Source organism: Gopherus flavomarginatus, chromosome 10, assembly GCF_025201925.1.
Source record: "Gopherus flavomarginatus isolate rGopFla2 chromosome 10, rGopFla2.mat.asm, whole genome shotgun sequence".
Taxonomy (NCBI): Eukaryota; Metazoa; Chordata; order Testudines; family Testudinidae; genus Gopherus; species Gopherus flavomarginatus.
The window spans coordinates 56368912-56386980 of record NC_066626.1 but is presented as its reverse complement, the minus strand read 5'-3'; the positions used below and the strand labels follow the sequence as shown (position 1 = coordinate 56386980).

The following is an 18069-nucleotide window of genomic DNA, read 5'->3' as shown; positions in this document are numbered from 1 at the left end:
ACATTGCTAATTTTGAGCCATGATACTTTCTATGCTTCTCTTTTAGATTATTTTGTGTAACTTGGAACACCTAATGTCTGTTTTTTGTATTAAAAAAAAAGGTTTGTGGGTATGCTTAGAAGATTTTTTATTTCTTCCATCTGAAGCCCCCATATCATTAATGGAGGCTTGAGATTTTTTTCCTTATGTGGAACCTGTCAATAGCTGAATTTGCCTATGATTTAGTGTTAAATGTAGAGGACTCTTTCTCCCCCATTACTGTACCCTGCTGGCCCGTAAGTGCAATAAAAAAAAACAAACCCAACAAGAATTTTACTAGGATCTTCTCCATGACACTTTAGAACACTATTTGCTAGGAAAATGGACTAACTTTATCCATTTTTTTATATTTTAAAAAATAAATACTGTCCTATAAATAAATTCTAAACTTTTCCTCTTTCAGGAACACCATTTACAACGAGCTATTTCGGCACAGCAAGTCTTTAGAGAAAAGAAAGAGAGCATGGTTATCCCAGTTCCTGAGGCAGAGAGCAATGTCAACTATTACAATCGCCTGTACAAAGGAGAGTTTAAACAGCCAAAGCAGTTCATTCACATTCAACGTAAGTTCATGGATATGTTGTTTTGTCTTCCTTTAAGTTAACTTGGGAAAGTTCTTAATGATTGCAGAGGCAAAATTATAAAAGTATTCATAGGATAGGTGGAAGGACCCCCCCCAAAAACCTGGTAATAGTTAAAGTAGCTAAGTCCTTATTTCTTCTTTGAAGTAGCCAGGAGGGATTTGGGGATTGAGGGAGAGAGGCAAGTATTATTTGTAGGGCCGGCTTGTGGATTCCCATATTGACGTTTTGTATGTGTTTAAGATAGACGGTAACCAGAGGCCAAATCCCACTAGTTATCTGTTGTGTTGATCGCTCCATCATAGAATCCATTTGATTTCCTAACTCTGAGATAGAATAACTGAAGGAGCCATACTAAAAGTTGTCTGTGATTGTTTTTTGTCATCAGTTTTTGATGCTGTGGTTCCTGAGTGACCCTTATCTCTACTCGCAGATCACCTTAGCAAGAAGATAGATTAAATAGGAGAATATCTGTAGTGGAAATCACTGTATCTGGTCACCTGATTGTAGCATGAAAAGTTTTTGAAACTTTATGCTGAGTTTGTGTTGGAGGTAAAGAATGGGCTCTTCACTGTAGTGTATGTGAAGTTCTAACTTGCAGAAATATTCTGGGCTATAGGTAATTTTGGTGAATATGTGTAGGTTTTGCAAAAATGTAGAATCACGTATTTATTACTGCAAAGAATTTTCAATTTGTCATACCTGAGACTGCCCTGATTTGGATGGGATTGACTGCCTGTGTGGTAATAGATGCATTTTAGGGGGAAACAAATGTAAGGTCACTGTTTGCTGTGTTGTTGAATAGTCATGTTCTCTGAGGTATTTAGGTTGGCAGTTTGTAAACTGGACTCATCCCACTTGTATTATTGTAAACTCTTTGGGCATAGACCATTTTTAGGTTCCGTGTTTGTACAACACTTAGTAAGTGGGGTGCTAGTCTGTGACTGGGGCTCCTTGTCACTACCACACTACAAATAAATCAAAATAATAATAAAATCTTGTGGTAAGACACTGGGTCTACTTATTGGTGGAAATTATCAATGCCTTTCTGGGAGGCAAGAAACCAAGCACTTTTCAAATGGTTGATTAAGTCCATACTCAAGAAATCCTTTCTCGCCACTGATTTCCTTGCTGGTTATCACCCTGACCCTCTTTTTATTTGAAAAAAAAAAAAAATTGGAAGGATTTATTGGCAAAGTTACGTTGAAGTATCTTGGATAATACAGGAGTCCTCTGATCTCTTTGACTCCATTTGTTAGGCTTGTTTATGATACATGCTATGTTGATTTTGTTGATCTGCATCCTGTGCCAGATATAGATGCTCTATTGATTCTTTGTGTTTATTCTTTAAAGATGTTTCAGCCTCCATGAATCTGTTGTTTACAAGGTGTCATTGAGCTGTCTATGGATATAGATGGAGACAGACTTATCTGAATGTCTGAGTGGTGTATTTTCTTGTCTTTCCTAGTATTTTTCCAAAATTGGGAGTTGTATGAAGGTGCGTTGACTGAAGCTCCCTTTTGGATAAGACAGAGATGATGTTAGTAGTGTGAGGAAGCAACCAAAGGAAATAGTATCAATAAAATTATTTTGGCTTAAATAAAATTAAATTAAATCAAATCAAATCACATGCCTAACCAAAATAGTTATATTGATAGAAAAACTGTTCATAGACTATCCTTATTGCAAGGGGCTGCTACTCAGATCCATATGGTTTACACTGTCAGCAAGCAGTTCACAAAAGAGAGTCAAAGTTAATTTTTCTGATTTGTTAACTGTATCAACATTAACCAATTAATATTTTTATTTTAAGTAGAAATCCATTCATATTGCAATTACTCTTCTGATAGTGAATTATGGTTTAATAAATCTTGGGCTGTGACTTAGTTTGGATAGGATGAACAGACTAAGGTCATGTCTAGGCTACGGGCACTATAGCTACTTCTCTGTAATCCTGTAGCGTAGATGCAGAATACAGCATTAAGGTGTGTGGTTTTTTTGTTGCTATGGGAACTCTGCCTCCCTGAGCAACAGCAGCTTATTGATAGAAGCATTCTTCTGTTGACTTATCTGCATCTATACTGGAGGTTAGGTCGACATAGCTATGTGGTTCAGAGACGTGGATTTTTCACTCCCCTGAGTGCTGTAGTTATGTCTGTTGATTCAAGTTTTAAGTGTATACCAGGCCTAAATGTAAAAGAGAATCAGTGGTAAAAAACAACATTAATGCAGAGTTAAGGTTGTTTGGTGGTATGTTGTCTCCTTGCAGAATGCTGAGTTGAGCAAAACTCAAACTTTTAAAAGCTAGGCAATGCACCAACATACCCTCTTAATACACACAGTTTTATTCTGCCAATGCCCCAGCGGCTGAAATGTGCCATCTCCTTTTACAAAGTATTTTGTCTCACCCGCAGGATTCCACATAACACTATTAAAGAACAAACAGGAGGAGGAGGGGGGAAAAAAGATTGCCCATGCCACTTTTCCTTTGGAGTTTTTAATAGCCAGTGGGAATTATATGCATACACTACAGGTGTAGTCAGTGTGTTAGGGTTACCAGCACTAAATGTGAGAGGTAGTAATTGGACCTGCTTGCTAAGGGGGTGTTTGTGAGATGAGGACGTGTGGATCTAGGTTTCCTTTTGTATGTCAGCAAAAGGAACAGCTGCATGTGTACCTTCAGGATCCAGCATGCATCATTTCAGTGCAGAGTTATGCACATTTATATAATTAGGGCACAGAGGTTTTATTATAAAGAGTTTTGTCCATAGTGAGCTGGGGTATGAGAGCAGCCTGAGCATTTATTAGCTGCATGCACTCCAGGTAAAACAAATGTGGTCAGTATCAGGTGTTGCTGAACTAAATGGTGCCAATAGTAGTTAGCTCTGCTTGGTAGAGGTGTGTTTGTGAGATCTGTGGATTACTTTGAGGAGTGTGACAGAGCTATGGTTGTGATATGAGGAATTCTATGTTTTGCACCCTCTCATGTATGAGGAAAGGAAATAGGTGTCTTTTAGGATGTAGTATTCATAATTTCTATACAGCATTGTGGAGATTGCCAGTGGTGGGGCTTTTGTTACAAAGAATATTGTCATTAGTGAGGTGACATATGAAATAATTCTAATGCTTTAATGATGGTTAAGTGAACACATAGGTTGAGATATCTACCTTTTGAGCTAAGTGTTATTCCCAAATGCATAGACATACACACATACGCACACAAGCTTTGCTTGAGCTAGTATGCTAAAAATATCAGTATAGCACTGGAGTAGCACGAGTGGTGGCTTTTGCTAGTTGCCAGAGTACAAACCCCCTGGACTCCACTGGGTATATACTCGGGAGGATAGCTCAAATCACTGCCTTTGCTGCTCTGGCTATGCTGCTGTTTTTTAGTGTGCTAGCTCGAGCAGAGCTAGCATCGGTACGTCTATGTTAGCTAGGAGTCACACCTCCCAGCTCAAATGTAGATGTATCCTCAGGGTAAAGGAGTTGTAAAAGATTGCAAAGTGACTCTTATACATATGGTATTCTAAAATTTTTCTGTGGATTTGGCTAAGTATGTGAGTGTATGCCAGGATCCGAATCTTGTAGCGAGAGGGATAGTGTGAGTATGTGCATATTGAAGCATTGCTCAGAGACGATAAAAAGAAGGTGCCTGGGAAACCTTTCTTTTTCCTTTTGTCCTTTAATAGTGTTAGATGGAACCTTGTGGGTGAGAGTAAATAGGTTGTAGAAGATGAAGAGATGGTACATTTCAGCAGCTTGGGGGTTGGCAGAGTAAAGGGCATGTGTTAATGAGACATATTGGGACATTGCTGAAAGAGGACAGAGTTAAGGCAACCGTAACTCTGCATTTCCTGATTTTTCAGAAGTTTGAGCTTTATGCAACTCAGCGTTCTGCAGTGGAAAGCTATACCACCAAGCAATCTTAACTGTGCATTAACATACTTTTTGCCATTGAATTTATGAGTTTTTTTTTAACAGGCATAGATATGTTGATGTTTGGAGTTAGTAATCATTTAGGCAAGTGTACATATAATATCTTGCAATTAGCAAACTCAGCCAGTGCCACTCCTCTCTCCCCCTTGCGTACAAGCACTCCACTCTCTTTGCTTTCAGACCTCCCCAGACATGCCTCCCCAGACGTGCCTCCCCAGACATGCCACCTTGTCCTTCCTCCAAGCTGGCCTCATCTCCACTATTGTACTCACACCTCCCCCTACCAAGCAAGTGACAAATTTTCTTTGAAATCTTCACTCTCCGATATACAGTATTTCTGTTGCCATTATTCTCTTATACCTCCCATTCTATAATCAACTCACATATAGTACCTGGAGTGAAAGACAGCTGTATAACAGAGAAATAGTGTTCCTGAAAGACAGCTGTATAACAGAGAAATAGCGTTCCTGGTTTTGTTTCACAGTGGTTGGAGGGTGCTGTTTGTGACAGGGTTGGCGTGGGTTTCCATTCCAAAGGACTGGTAGTTAGACCCCTGTCCAATAAATGTATCCCATCTCTGAGAAACACTGAGGTTTCAGAGCTAGTAATGTTTCACTGCCATACAGTACATCGTTTCCAGTCAGCCACGAACCCTCCAGTTTCCCAATTAATGGTCTTCCAATACGTAGTTAGCTTTCATGCAGTGTTGGGGTGCACTGGCAGAACTGTGGGGTGCAGGGGGGTTCGGTGCATAGGCAAGGTTGAGGGTGCCATGCCTCCCTCACCTGAGCCCCAACCTCTTTCCTTCCCTACCCTCCATCTCCATTAACCACCCTGTTGAAAAATCCACATCCCTGAGTGACATAGTAGAGTTGACCTAACCCCCAGTGTAGACAGTGCTAAATTGATAAAATAATTATTCCATCAACCTAGCTACTGTTTCTCTCTAGGAAGTGGATTACCTACTTCAGCTACCCTGACATCTCTTGTGAAAATAATACAGCAGGGCACAGATTATCCAAGAAGTTCTTGGAACATATTGGAGACATCTTTTTATTACAGAAGGTGACTGGGGAGAGGCTATTCTGGATTTGATTCTGACAAACAGGGAGGAACTAGTTGAGAATCTGAAGGTAGAAGGCGCTTGGATGAAAGTGATCATGTAATGATAGCTTTCATGACTCTAAGGAACAATAGGAGAGAAAACAGCAGAATAAAGAAAATGGACTTCAAGAAGGCAGACTTGAGCAAACTGGTAGGTTAGATCTCATGGGAAGTAAATTTAAGCGAAAAAAGAGTTCAGGAGAGCTGGTAGTTTTTTAGACACATTATTAGAGGCACAAGAGCAAACTATCCCAGTGCGTAGGAAAGATAGGAAAAATGATGAGACCACCCTGGCTCAATCAGGAAATCTTCAATGACCTGAATCTCAAAAAAGAGTCATACAAAAAGTAGAAACTATGTCAAATTATGAAGGATGAATATAAAAAAAAAAAAACAACACAAGCATGTAGGGTCAAAATTAAAAAGGCCAAGGCACAAAACGAGATTAAACTAGCTAGGAATATAAAAGTTAACAAGAAAGCATTTTACAAAGATGTGAGAAACAAAAGGAAGACCAAGGAGTGGTTAGGCCCATTCCTGGATTAGGAGGGAAAGACAGTAACAGAAAATGCCATAATGGCACCAAAAAAGGTAGCAGAGATTGTATGACTACATAGGGAACATCATTGTTAATAGGATAGGATCTGAGGCTGAAATAGGGAAAGAATAAGTTAGATGCCTTCAAGTCAGCAGACCATGATGAAATACATCCTAGATTACTTAAGGAACTGGCTTAAGAGATCTTCGAACCATTAGAAATTATTTTGAGAAGGGGAGAGACCCCAAAGGATTGGAAAAAGGCAAATATAGTACTTATCTGTAAAAAGGGGAATAAGGATACCCTAGGTAATTATAGACCAGTCAGCTTAACGTTGGTACCTGGAAAGATAATGAATCAAACAATTACCATATATACTCATTCATAAGCTGGTTTTTTTTTTAATAAAAAAGGGATGCACCAGAGAAGGGGGTCGGCTTATGAACAGGTATAGAGAGGGAGAGGTGGGACACAGCTCCTTCCCCCCAACAAAGGGAGCAAGGAGAGGCAGCACAGCCAGCAGACACACAAGGGAAGAGGTGGGGCCAGAGTCTCTCTTTTTCTTGCCACGCTGCTCTTCCCCCAGCCTCCAAAGCAGCTGCAGCTCTGGGGCTGTCAGGCTGCAGCAGTGCCACTCAGCCCTGCCCCCCAGAACACACTGCGGCCGTGCCACCTGGCCCAGCCCGCTGGAACATGCTGCAGCTGTGCTGCCTGGTCTGGCCTGACAGAGCAGGCTGCGGCCACACTACTCAGCCTACTGGAGCAGCTCCAGCCAAGCCAGAGGCCTGGTCTACACAGGGGGTTGGGGGTGTCGATGTAAGATACGCAACTTCAGCTATGGGAATACCGTAGCTGAAGTCGATGTATCTTATTCTGACTTACCTCCCATCCTCGTGGCGCAGGATTGATGGCTGCCGCTCCCATTGACTCCGCTACTGCTGCTCGCTCTGGTGGAGTTCTGGAGTCAACGGGGAGCACGTTCGGGGATCGATATATCATGTCTTGATGAGATGCGATATGTTGATCCCTGATAAATCGATCCCCCCCCCGATATGGCTGGTAGCCTGGACGTACCCAGAGACATCCTCCCCAGATAAAGTGGGAAGGGATGGGACGGGGAGAGTGTGGGGGTCCCGGGTTAGGGGTGGGGTCATGTATGGGGTGGTCACAGGGGTTACTCCTCTGACTCCTAGCTTCTGCCCCCCCACCCTCCAAAGTTTCCCCACCAATTGCTGTCCTGGCGGGTAAGCAGCTGGCACACCAGGACACTTTGTTTACTTAGGTTTACCTCCATGCTTGAGGTAAACAAACCATCTCAGCCCACCAGTGGCTTATCCTGATGGCCCAGGAGCCAAAGTTTGCTGACCTCTGAATTATAGGGTCGGCTTATGAACGGGTTATAAAAATTTTCCATTTTTACTTATTCGTCTTGGTGGGGATTGGCTTATAAACGAACCGGCTTGATCGAGTACATACAGTAATTTGTAAGCATTTACAAGAAAATAAGGTAATTAACAGCATGGATTTATCAAGAACAAATCATGTCAAACCAAGCTAATATCCTTCTTTGACAGGGTAACGAGCATTGTGGATGGGGGGGAAGCAGTGGATTACTTTAGTGCGGCTTTTGACACTGTCACACCTGACCTGTTTATAAAAAAATACAAAACCTAGAGAAATATATCCTAGATGAAGCTACTGTAAGGTAGGTGCACAACTGGCTGGAAAAGAGTAGTCAGAGTAGTTATCAATAGTTCACAATTGAGCAGGAAAAGCATATCAAGTTGGGGTCATGCATGGATCTGTCCTGAGTCTATATCTTTATCAGTGACTTGGATAATGGTATAGAGTGTACACTTATAAAGTTTGTGGACAAATCCAATGTGGGAGGGATTGCAGGCACATTGGAGGGTAGGTTTAGAATTCAAAATGATCTTGACAAACTGGAGAAAAGGTCTAAATAAAATAGGATGAAGTTCAGTAAGGACAAAGGCGAAGTACTATACTTGGAAGGAATAATCAGTTGCACAAATACATGTTGGGAAATGACTTCCTAGGAAGAAAACTGCAGAAAAGGATCTGGGGGTATAGTGAATCACAAACTAAATGAATCAACAGACTAATACTGTTGCAAAAAAACTGAACGTCATCCTGGATGTATTAACAAGAGTATTGTAAACAACGCACAAGAAGTAATTTTTCCGCTCTACTTTGCACTGATAAATCCTCAACTGGAGTGTTGTGCCCAATTCTGGGCACCACGCTTTGAGAAAGATGTGGACAAATTGGACTAGAGAAGAGCAACAAAAATGAGTAAAGGTCTAGAAAACATGACCTGCAAGGAAAGACTGAAAAAACTGGGTTTGTTTAGTCTGGAGAAGACAAGACTGAGGGGGCATAAGTGTTCAAATACATAAAAGGTTGTTATAAAGAGGAGGGGTGATAAATTGTTCTCCTTAACCACTGAGGTCAGGACAAAAAGTAATGGGCTTAAGTTGCAGCAAGGGAGAGTTAGGTTAGATATTAGGAAAGACTTCCCAACTGTAAGGGCAGTTAAGCACTGGAACAAATTACCTAGGGAGGTTGTGAAATCTTTGTCATTGGAGGTTTTTAAGAACAATTTAGACAAATGCCTGTCAGTGAAGGTCTAGATAATACTTAGCTCAGCTTTGGTACTGGAGACTGTACTAGATGACTAAGTGAGTTTCCTTCCAGTCCTATATGTCTCTGATTCTATGAACAACCTTGAATAAATCTCAACAGATTGACACCGTTTTGATCGACATCACACAGACTGATCTCTCCTTGGGCAGAGTGGGAAGGAGGTGGCACCTGGAAAGTGTTTTAAAAATGGCAGGTGATGGTGGGGTTCATCTCTCAAGAACCCATAGCACCAATGATTGTTTCACTAAGCCTACCCTGCACCCTTCTAAGGCATACCAGATTTCAAAGAAATCTGACTAAGCATGTTGATGTTTGATGATTTAGAAAGATACTAAGATGTAAACTTAATTGTAGTGGCACTCTTACATCGCTATTATGTCTTTGTTTAGATCAGGGGTCGGCAACCTGCGGCATGCGTGCCAAACACCGCACGGAAGCCGATTTTGAGCGGCACGCAGCTGCCTGCCGCGGTCCCAGTGCCACTTAGCCCCCCCGCAGGCAGTTCTCCCCTGCGGGGGCAGGAGGCAGATGTTTGGTTCTGTGGCAGCCAAGCTTCCCCCTCCCCGGCTGCTTCCCCCAGCGTGGTGCTTTTCTGACCCGCCCCCTCTTCTTCCCTGCTCCAATCAGCTGCTGGCCCTAGCAAGTAGGAGAGGGAAGAGCGGCAGCGTGCACACAGCTCCGTACAGGACGCAGAGAGAGGTAGGGACGAAGCCTTGGGGGAAGGGGTGGAACAGGGCATATCCCTTCCAGCCCTCTGCCCTGAGCGACTCAGGGCAGGGGGCTGGGAGCACCCTCACGAGCCGAACACCCCAGCCCCATACCTTGACACCCTCCCCCACACACTCAGCCTTCTGCCCTGCACCTCCCACACACCCTAGCCTTCTGCCATGAAGCCCCCCACCCCAACACACTCAGCTTTCTTCCCTGCACCTCCCACACACCCCAGCCCTCTGCCCTGAACCCCCCCCACACGCAGCCCTCTGCCCTGACCCTTGACCCCCCCACACCCAGCCTTCTGCCCTGCATCCCCACAGCCCCATCCCTCTGCCCTGAACCCCCCCACCCAGCTGTCTGCCCTGACCCTTGACCCCCCCACACACACCCAGCCTTCTGCCCTGCATCCCCACAGCCCCATCCCTCTGCCCTGAACCCCCCCCAGCCCTGTGCCCTGACCCTTGACCCCCCACACACACCCAGCCTTCTGCCCTACACCCCCCACACACCCAGCCTTCTGCCCTGATCCCTGAACTGCTCCCACCCCAGCCCTCTGCCCTGACCCCTGAAACCTTCCCCCCCCCCCCCCCCCGGGTCTGGGGTCCCACCGCAGGCCCTGCTCAGCCTACTGCCGGCCTAGGTGAACAGAACCCCAGGCTGGCAGCGAGCTGAGCAGGCCAGCGGCGTAAGATCAGCATTTTAATTTAATTTTAAATGACACTGCTTAAACATTTTGAAAACCTTGTTTACTTTACGTACAATAGTTTAGTTATATAATATAGACTTATAGAAAGAGACCTTCTAAAAATGTTAATGTTTATTACTGGCACGCCAAACCTTAAATCAGAGTGAATAAAGGACTACTCGGCTCGGCGCTTCTGAAAGGTTGCCGACCCCTGGTTTAGATATTAATGTTTTGAACAGTAAAGATGTAGAAAGGAATATAGTCTTAATATAATTCTTTGGTCTAGAATCAGTATTCTAAAAGTGGATAATCTAATTTGTATATTGTGTAAAACATGAATCTATTAAAATTAGAAGGCAAGGGTTTTTACTAAATTTCTGCCCCTAGGCTCACTGTGTTAAGTATAATCAATTACTTTTAGCACAATAGAAGTAAGATCCCTTTTGTTAATTTCTGATTCGTTGGTATGAGAAAAGATATTCTGGTACAATAGCATTTCTTTCCCAGCAACCTCAGTTTATTTTTAAAATAAAATAAAGGCATTTCAAAAGTAGATTCTAACTGAGCCCACAAAATTTTAAATCCATTGCAATTAATCTATTACCAAAAAACCTATTAATGTGATTAAGACCATGTTAAGGCATATTTTTAGATCCCCCTCATTAAGTGTACTGAACAAATCAGTATTTTCTTTTTTTTCTTGCAAGTACAGTACTCCTTCCCCAAATTAAAAATAAATGAAACATTTAGACTAGGGCTGTCAAACGATTTAAAAAAATTAATTGCACTATTAAAGAATAACAGAATAGCATGTATTTAAACATTTTTTAATGTTTTCTACATTTTAAAATATATTGATTTCAATTACAACACAGAATACAAAGTGTACAGTGCTCACTTTATATGATTATTTTTATTACAAATATTTGCACAGTAAAAAACAAAAGAAATAGTATTTTTCAATTAATCTAATACAAGTATTGTAGAACTATCTCTTTATCATGAAAGTTGAACTTATAAATGTAGACTTATGTACAAAAACATATCTGTATTCAAAAATAAAACAATGTAAATCTTTAGAAGCTACAAGTCCATTCAGTCCTACTTCTTTTGCAGCCAGTCACTAAGACAAACAAGGTTGTTTACATTTGCAGGAGATAATGCTACCTGCTGCTTGTTTACAATGTGACCTGAAAGTGTTAACAGGTGTTTGCATGGCACTGTTGTAGCCCTCATTGCAAGATATTTACGTGCCAGATGCGCTAAAGATTCATACGTCCCTTCAAGCTTCAACCACCCTTCCAGAGGACATGCCAATGATGGGTTCTGCTCGATAATGATCCAAATCAGTGCAGACCGATGCAAATTCATTTTCATTATCTGAGTCAGATGCCATCAGCAGAAGGTTGATTTTCTTTTTTAGCGGTTCAGTTCTCTAGTTTCCGCATCGGAGTGTTGGTCTTTTAAGACTTCTGAAAGCATGCTCCACACCTCACCCCACTCAGATTTTGGAAGGCACTTCAGAATCTTAAACATTGGGTTGAGTGCTGTAGCTATCTTTAGAAATCTCACATTAATATCTTCTTTGCGTTTTGTCAAATCAGAAGTGAAAGCGTTCTTAAAACAAATAACATGCTGTGGCATCATCCAAGATTGTTATAACATGAAATATATAGCAGAATGTGGGTAAAACAGAGCAGGAGACATGCAATTCTCCCCCAAGGAGTTCAGTCATAAATGTAATGAACACTTTTTTTTTTTTTAACAAGCATCATCAGCATGGAAGCATGACCTCTGGAATGATGGCCAAACCATGAATATAGCATACAAATGTTTATTATTGCTGGCTACAAAAGTTCCATGCAAATGCCTGTTCTCACTGTCAGGTGACATTGTAAATAAGAAGCGGGCAGCATTATGTCCCATAAATATAAACAAACTTGTTTGTCTTAGCGATTGGCTGCACAAGAAATAGGACTGAATGGATTTGTAGACTCTAATGTTTTACATTGTTTTTTGAGTGCAGTTGTGTAACAAAATAAATCTACATTTGCAAGTTGCACTTTTATGATAGAGATTGCACTTCAGTACTTGTATGAGGTGAATTGAAAAACACTATCTTTATCATTTTTACAGTGAAAATATTTGTAGTAATAATAATGTAAAGTGAGCACTGTACACTTGGTATTATGTGTTGTAATAGAAATCAATATATTTGAAAATGTAGAAAAACATCAAAAATATTTAATAAATTTCAGTTGATATTCTATTGTTTAACGAAGCGATTAATCACAATTTTTTATCTCAGTTAATTTTTTTTGAATTAATCACGTGAGTTGACTGCGATTAATCGACAGCCCTAATTTAGACCTGAGCATAATCTGCCCCAACGGTTCAAAATGTATACATCAGCCCTCTCTCCCCCCCCCCCCCCAAGAAATTGCATCTTAAAAATCATAAGATTATAAAATTGTTATTCTTTTATTTGCTTTCTGATGTCTGAACCATTAGTTTGTTTGTTCTGGTTTTTTTTCTGCATCCATGAGGGCTGCACGCTTCTTTAATGAGAGTTGAGAGTCTCATGTAAACCATACATCTCCAGGGGCTAGGTATTTAAGGGAAAACATAAAATACCACAGCACTCATGATAAAATTTCTGGAGTTGGCAACACTGAAAACATGGCTTTTTTCCCCCCTCCAACAACTCTAGACCCAGCTAATTCGCAGTAGAAATTTCCTCCACATCTTTTACGAATTCTTCCAAAACTTTAATACATATTTCAGATAATGAAATCTTGGTAATATGAAGTGTCACCACTGAAGTTCTAAAGCTCTAAACAGGAAAGACTGCTGGCTTTTTATTTAAACTGTTTTTATTTTAGTGTGGATGAATGAAGGTGCAGGTTTGCATGATTTTATAAGTACCATTTTCCATAATATTTTACCAATTCATAGTTCTGTTTTCATCTTTTCAGTCTATGAACTTTGATGGATTCCTATAGACTTTCTTTGAGAAACTAGGATCTAGTGTTGTGAACTGTAACATCCTCAAGTCTTTTTCTAAGTAATAAATTCTATTGATTATCAGATTTCCATCTGAATGAAATCTTGTGTAAACTTTTGACACACATCATGGAACTATTTTTAAATACAGTTTCAGTGACTCAGTACTTAATAAATAGTATTATTAATTATCATTTGTGTATTTATAGCACAGCGCCTATATTCAGTTCTGAATTAAATACTAAAGTTTGTTTGAATGGATTTCTTTCCCTAAGGTAAATAAATTTATTTTAACATAAGCCTTCAATGGTTCTACTGCAGTAATCATAAAAATTAAATGATTTGGGGAACTGAAAGACTCCTTATCCCATTTTCAACCTTTTAGGTTCCTAGTTTGAAACATTCACTAATTGAATGTTAGCACTGATTGAAGGTTCTTGCTGTCGTTAGGACTTGAATAATCTATCTGAAATGAACTGGCTTTGCTGCATTATCTACCTGATACTTGTCCTGTCTGGATTACATCTTAACTGACAAAGATTTAATATGCATGAAAGCTGAAGATATGCTCTAAGTTCTAAAGAAACAATGTTTCCAGGTCAAGCCTGGGGCATGTTATCAGGGCAGTATCATTGGGGAGGGAAGAGGAGAAGAGATTTGGTTGCTTTTTCATTCTTCCTATGCTGTACCTGTTTTTGGTGTTAGTAGTGCCTTAATTTCCATTGATATTGATCGAGCCTTTTTATAAACACGATACAAAAATTAAAAAACAAACAAACCCACAATATGTTACACACGCTAATTATCTAAGTCATCTCAGATAGGAACAATAGTCAGTTTAAAATTACATTGGAGCTCTATTTTTCATGTCCCTTGTGTCTGAGTAAGGGTTGCATCTGAAAATTATAGTAATTTAATCTTTCAGAAAAATTTGCACATGAGTTTGTCGACAGAATTTTAGCGCCACTTGACATTTTTTTGCTTTTGTGGGTTGAAGGGAGACAAGTTAAGCTGGCCTGGGTAAAATGTTAAATAACTCTGATTTTTAATGCAATTTTAAATTAGATTTTATTTTATTTTTTTCCTAGTAAATCTTATGGTGACTGATGTATAAAGTGACTCAATCTCTTAATAATTCAGCATCTGATATTAATATAACTTGGCTCTGACCTTTTCTCCTTTGCTGAATACATACTAAAGAAAAGTAGGTTTTAATTTAAATTAAATATATAAGAATATTGGAAAACATTAAAATTAACAGATAATGAGAAACTTACACACTTAAAAGACATAAGAGGTCAGCTAGTTTGAAGGGTGTTAATTTGCAGCTAAAAATGGTGATACGTTACTGTAATATCTTAATTTGGAATCCTTAACATAAATAAGTGACTTCTGTAACTAAGAGCTGTTTTTATACGTTTCTGTTTCAGCCTTTAATCTGGACAATGAGCAACCAGATTACGATATGGACTCTGAAGATGAGACGTTATTAAACAGACTCAATCGGAAGATGGAAATCAAGCCGCTACAGTTTGAAATTATGATTGACAGGCTTGAAAAAGCCAGTTCTAATCAGGTATTGCACTCTTTAAGAAATAATCGTCTCTTCTTTTACGGATAATCATTCTCATTAATGTTTCGATTTTGTTTCACTTCTATTTAATCTTTTATATGTTTTTCTTAACCTTTGAGTATCACTACTATGCTTCCCACTAGTTGTTTGAAAAACGCAACCCCAGATCCATAGTGTGTGTTCATAAAACCATAGTACTCTTCTTTATCTTGTTAGGCAGGTAGAGTCACTAAACGTTTAATTACCTAGAATGAAAATGGTAAGTGAAATAGTTTTTTGTTTTTGTTTTTAATGTCCTCATTGAACTCCAAAATTTAGTGCAATAGAAGAGGATGTCTGTCATCCTATTTTGTCAATATCAATGTTAGAGATATCAGCTTTAGTAGATTGACAGTTTTTTGCATGCACATCCTGATTTTCCTTAGCATTCCTTTTCTTTGGTCTAACTTTGGGTTTAGTGTGCGGGTGGTGGTAGTGGCCAGTGATATCCAGGAGGTCAGACTAGATGCTCTAGTGGTTCCTTTTGGCCTTAAATTCCGTTACTTTGGGGGAGGGGGGGGAAACTAACTCTTTAAATGTGTATTCTAATTTAAAAAGAAAACCAAAAAGCCCAAAACAAGCTAAACCCAGGATTTTTCTGTTGTTGCAGGCTAATCTTTAGTCGCTTTAGTTTACTTTCCAAACTTAATTCCTGATCCTGCAAATTGGGGAGCACTCTGTTTCTGTTGACTTCAGTGGAAATCGTAGAACTTCAGCTGGAGTTGAGTGCTCAGTAAATTGGCGGTGCACGTCCCTCCAGCTCTGAGTTTGGATTCTAATTGGAGCTGTGTCTTTTATAAAAATCCCTTAATGATTTACTATTTTAATGTTTTACCCTAAATATGCAAAACATGTATTAGAAATTTCTTAAATAGTTTCTCTATATTACACTACAATTAGGAAAGGTAATTCTGCGGATATTTTTGACCTTAACAATAATAAACTATATATAATCTGATGGAGTGTCAGGTGAATAAACTAATCAGTTACTGAGATAGATCTATTTCTTTTTTAAAATTTTCTTTTAAACCCTCATCTTGCAGGTTGTAGATACAGATTACTCTTCTGTTTGTAGGGCGTGTAAGACGATGTGAAGACTCACAAATCAGGAAAGGAAAAATAAAAATCCCAGTGACTGGTCACTTCATATTCCTTTTTTCAGGCATGCTTCATTTAAAAAAAATAAAACTCAAAACAAGAACAAATCAACTTAAACTACTTGGTAATAAACACATGTGACCTTTTGCACTTCAGCCAGTTGGTTGGAGAAAGAACATGCACTTCCTCTATAATTCCCTCTTTTGCACCAGCTTCTGTTTTTCTTTTATAACTCTGGTTAGATCATCACCTCTCTCATGCCAGAGTGCTTTTACACCTTGTCACGGGGATTCCAGCAAATGGGAAGTTAGGTTGGTGTTCCATTTTTGCTTAGTTGGGTAGCTCCACAAAAGGACCGAAGGAAGATTTTGGCTCCTTTTTCTCTTCAGTTAGCAACATGTCTTCATTAACCAGCCTGTTTTCTATGTTTGCCATGGATAAGATGCTTCAATGAATCTCGTAGCTAGTTAAAGATGGAGCTTCAGAAGAGGACACTCACGAGGTGCTCCTTGTGTGGTGTTGACTGTGTGTACCCTTTCCAGGGAGCAGAATGGCCTTACAGTGGTCACATCTCCTTTTTTCTACCCTTGAGTAGACAGTGGATAGGATCTCCAGCTGGTGCTGGATCTTGCTGGGAAGCTGAAGCCAACCATAGTGAGAAACATGGTAGGGAAAGGGCTGAGAAGCCCCTGTACCTTTCACAGCTGGATCTGAATACAGTTCATGCCACCTCGGTAAATTATACATCTGGGGGCTCTCTTTAGTACTACCATTAATACTCTTTGCAGGAGAGTGAAAAAGTAAGGAAGTCCAGGGAGAAAGTTTCCATAAGTTGAACAAGTATTGAGTTATGATTTTGTTCATAGAACTGGTGCAATGGGCCTGGAAGCACTCTTGTCATCTCTTAAGTGCTTTTCTGACTCTCGGGGCTCAGTTAGGAGAACTGCATGCGTCTGTTCTTGGCAACATGATCAGACACATCTCTGCCTGTGGGAATTCCCAGAGAATTTTACTGAAAGCCCTTCCAGTGCAGGAGCCCCACAGGACAGTCATCACCAGCAACACCAGTTTTTGGAATTGGGGAAAAGCCCAGGAGACATGGCCCAGGCAAGAAAGGGATGCATATGTCAGTCCTTGAGCTCAGAGCAGTGAGACTAGCATTAATGTTGTTCTAGGAGACAGTCTCCAAGCTAGTCAGTCCTTCAATTAACAAAACTAAGGTGGTCTTGTTTGTTATGTGCCAGATGCTCACCAGCAATAGAACCTGAGTCAGAGAAGATTGTTCTCTTAGAATAAATGGGGAAGAATCTCAGAGCCTTAAGAATAACAGTCCTAGTAGGAGCCCTCAATTTGCAAGCGATTAACTGAGTTGTAAAGCTATCAGTCTTGATGAGTTTGATTTGGAGGGAAATGAAGTGAATCCCCCAAGGATTGTGTTAAAAAGTAAAGGGCGATGAAGGAATATTGATTCTAGTGTCTCTTGCCTGGCCTTACAATTCAAGCTAGTTAACTGATGATCTGATCTAATCAACAAGGGCCCTCTCTTTTTGGATTTGATGTCTCCAGGGCCATTTCATTTTACTGCAGAAGGAAAACTACATTGAAAGGATTGGTGTGTGAGAAGCAAACCTTGAAACATCTGGGGCTGTCTCTCAAAGTGAGGCAGACACTTAGCTGAGATTTAGAAAGTTGACTATCTCCATGGTCCACAGTTCCAGTTGGAATACTCTTTTGGTTTGCACCAGTGCTAGGAGTTAAAAGATCAAAGTGGTGCTCTGTTCCCTATGTTCTTGGAGTTTCTTTAACTAGATTAAGGTCTGTCTCTCAGGCCATGTCTACACTTACAGTTTTGCAGCGCTGGTAGTTACAGCTGTGTTAGTACAGCTGTATAGGGCCAGTGCTGCAGAGTGGCCACACTTACAGCAACCAGCGCTGCAGTGTGGCCACATTTACAGCACTTGCAGTGCTGTTGGGAGTGGTGCATTGTGGGCAGCTATCCCACAGAGCACCTCGTCCCATTTCGGCGCTGTGGCTTGTGGGAAGGGGAAGGAAGTGTGAGTGTCTTTCCGCTTCCTGTTCCAACGCCCCGTGG

The 18069-nt window shown here is 40.4% G+C and overlaps 1 protein-coding gene across 1 annotated transcript in view; it reads left to right on the top strand.

Moving 5' to 3' along the window:
* EPC2 (enhancer of polycomb homolog 2) overlaps positions 1 to 18069 on the top strand; it is a 114454-nt gene that overhangs the window by 32261 nt on the left and 64124 nt on the right. Inside the window, exons 2-3 of the mRNA XM_050969221.1 lie at positions 443 to 602; positions 14698 to 14843. Of these exons, the coding sequence (XP_050825178.1) occupies positions 443 to 602; positions 14698 to 14843 (306 nt within the window). The remainder of the gene's footprint in view (positions 1 to 442; positions 603 to 14697; positions 14844 to 18069) is intronic.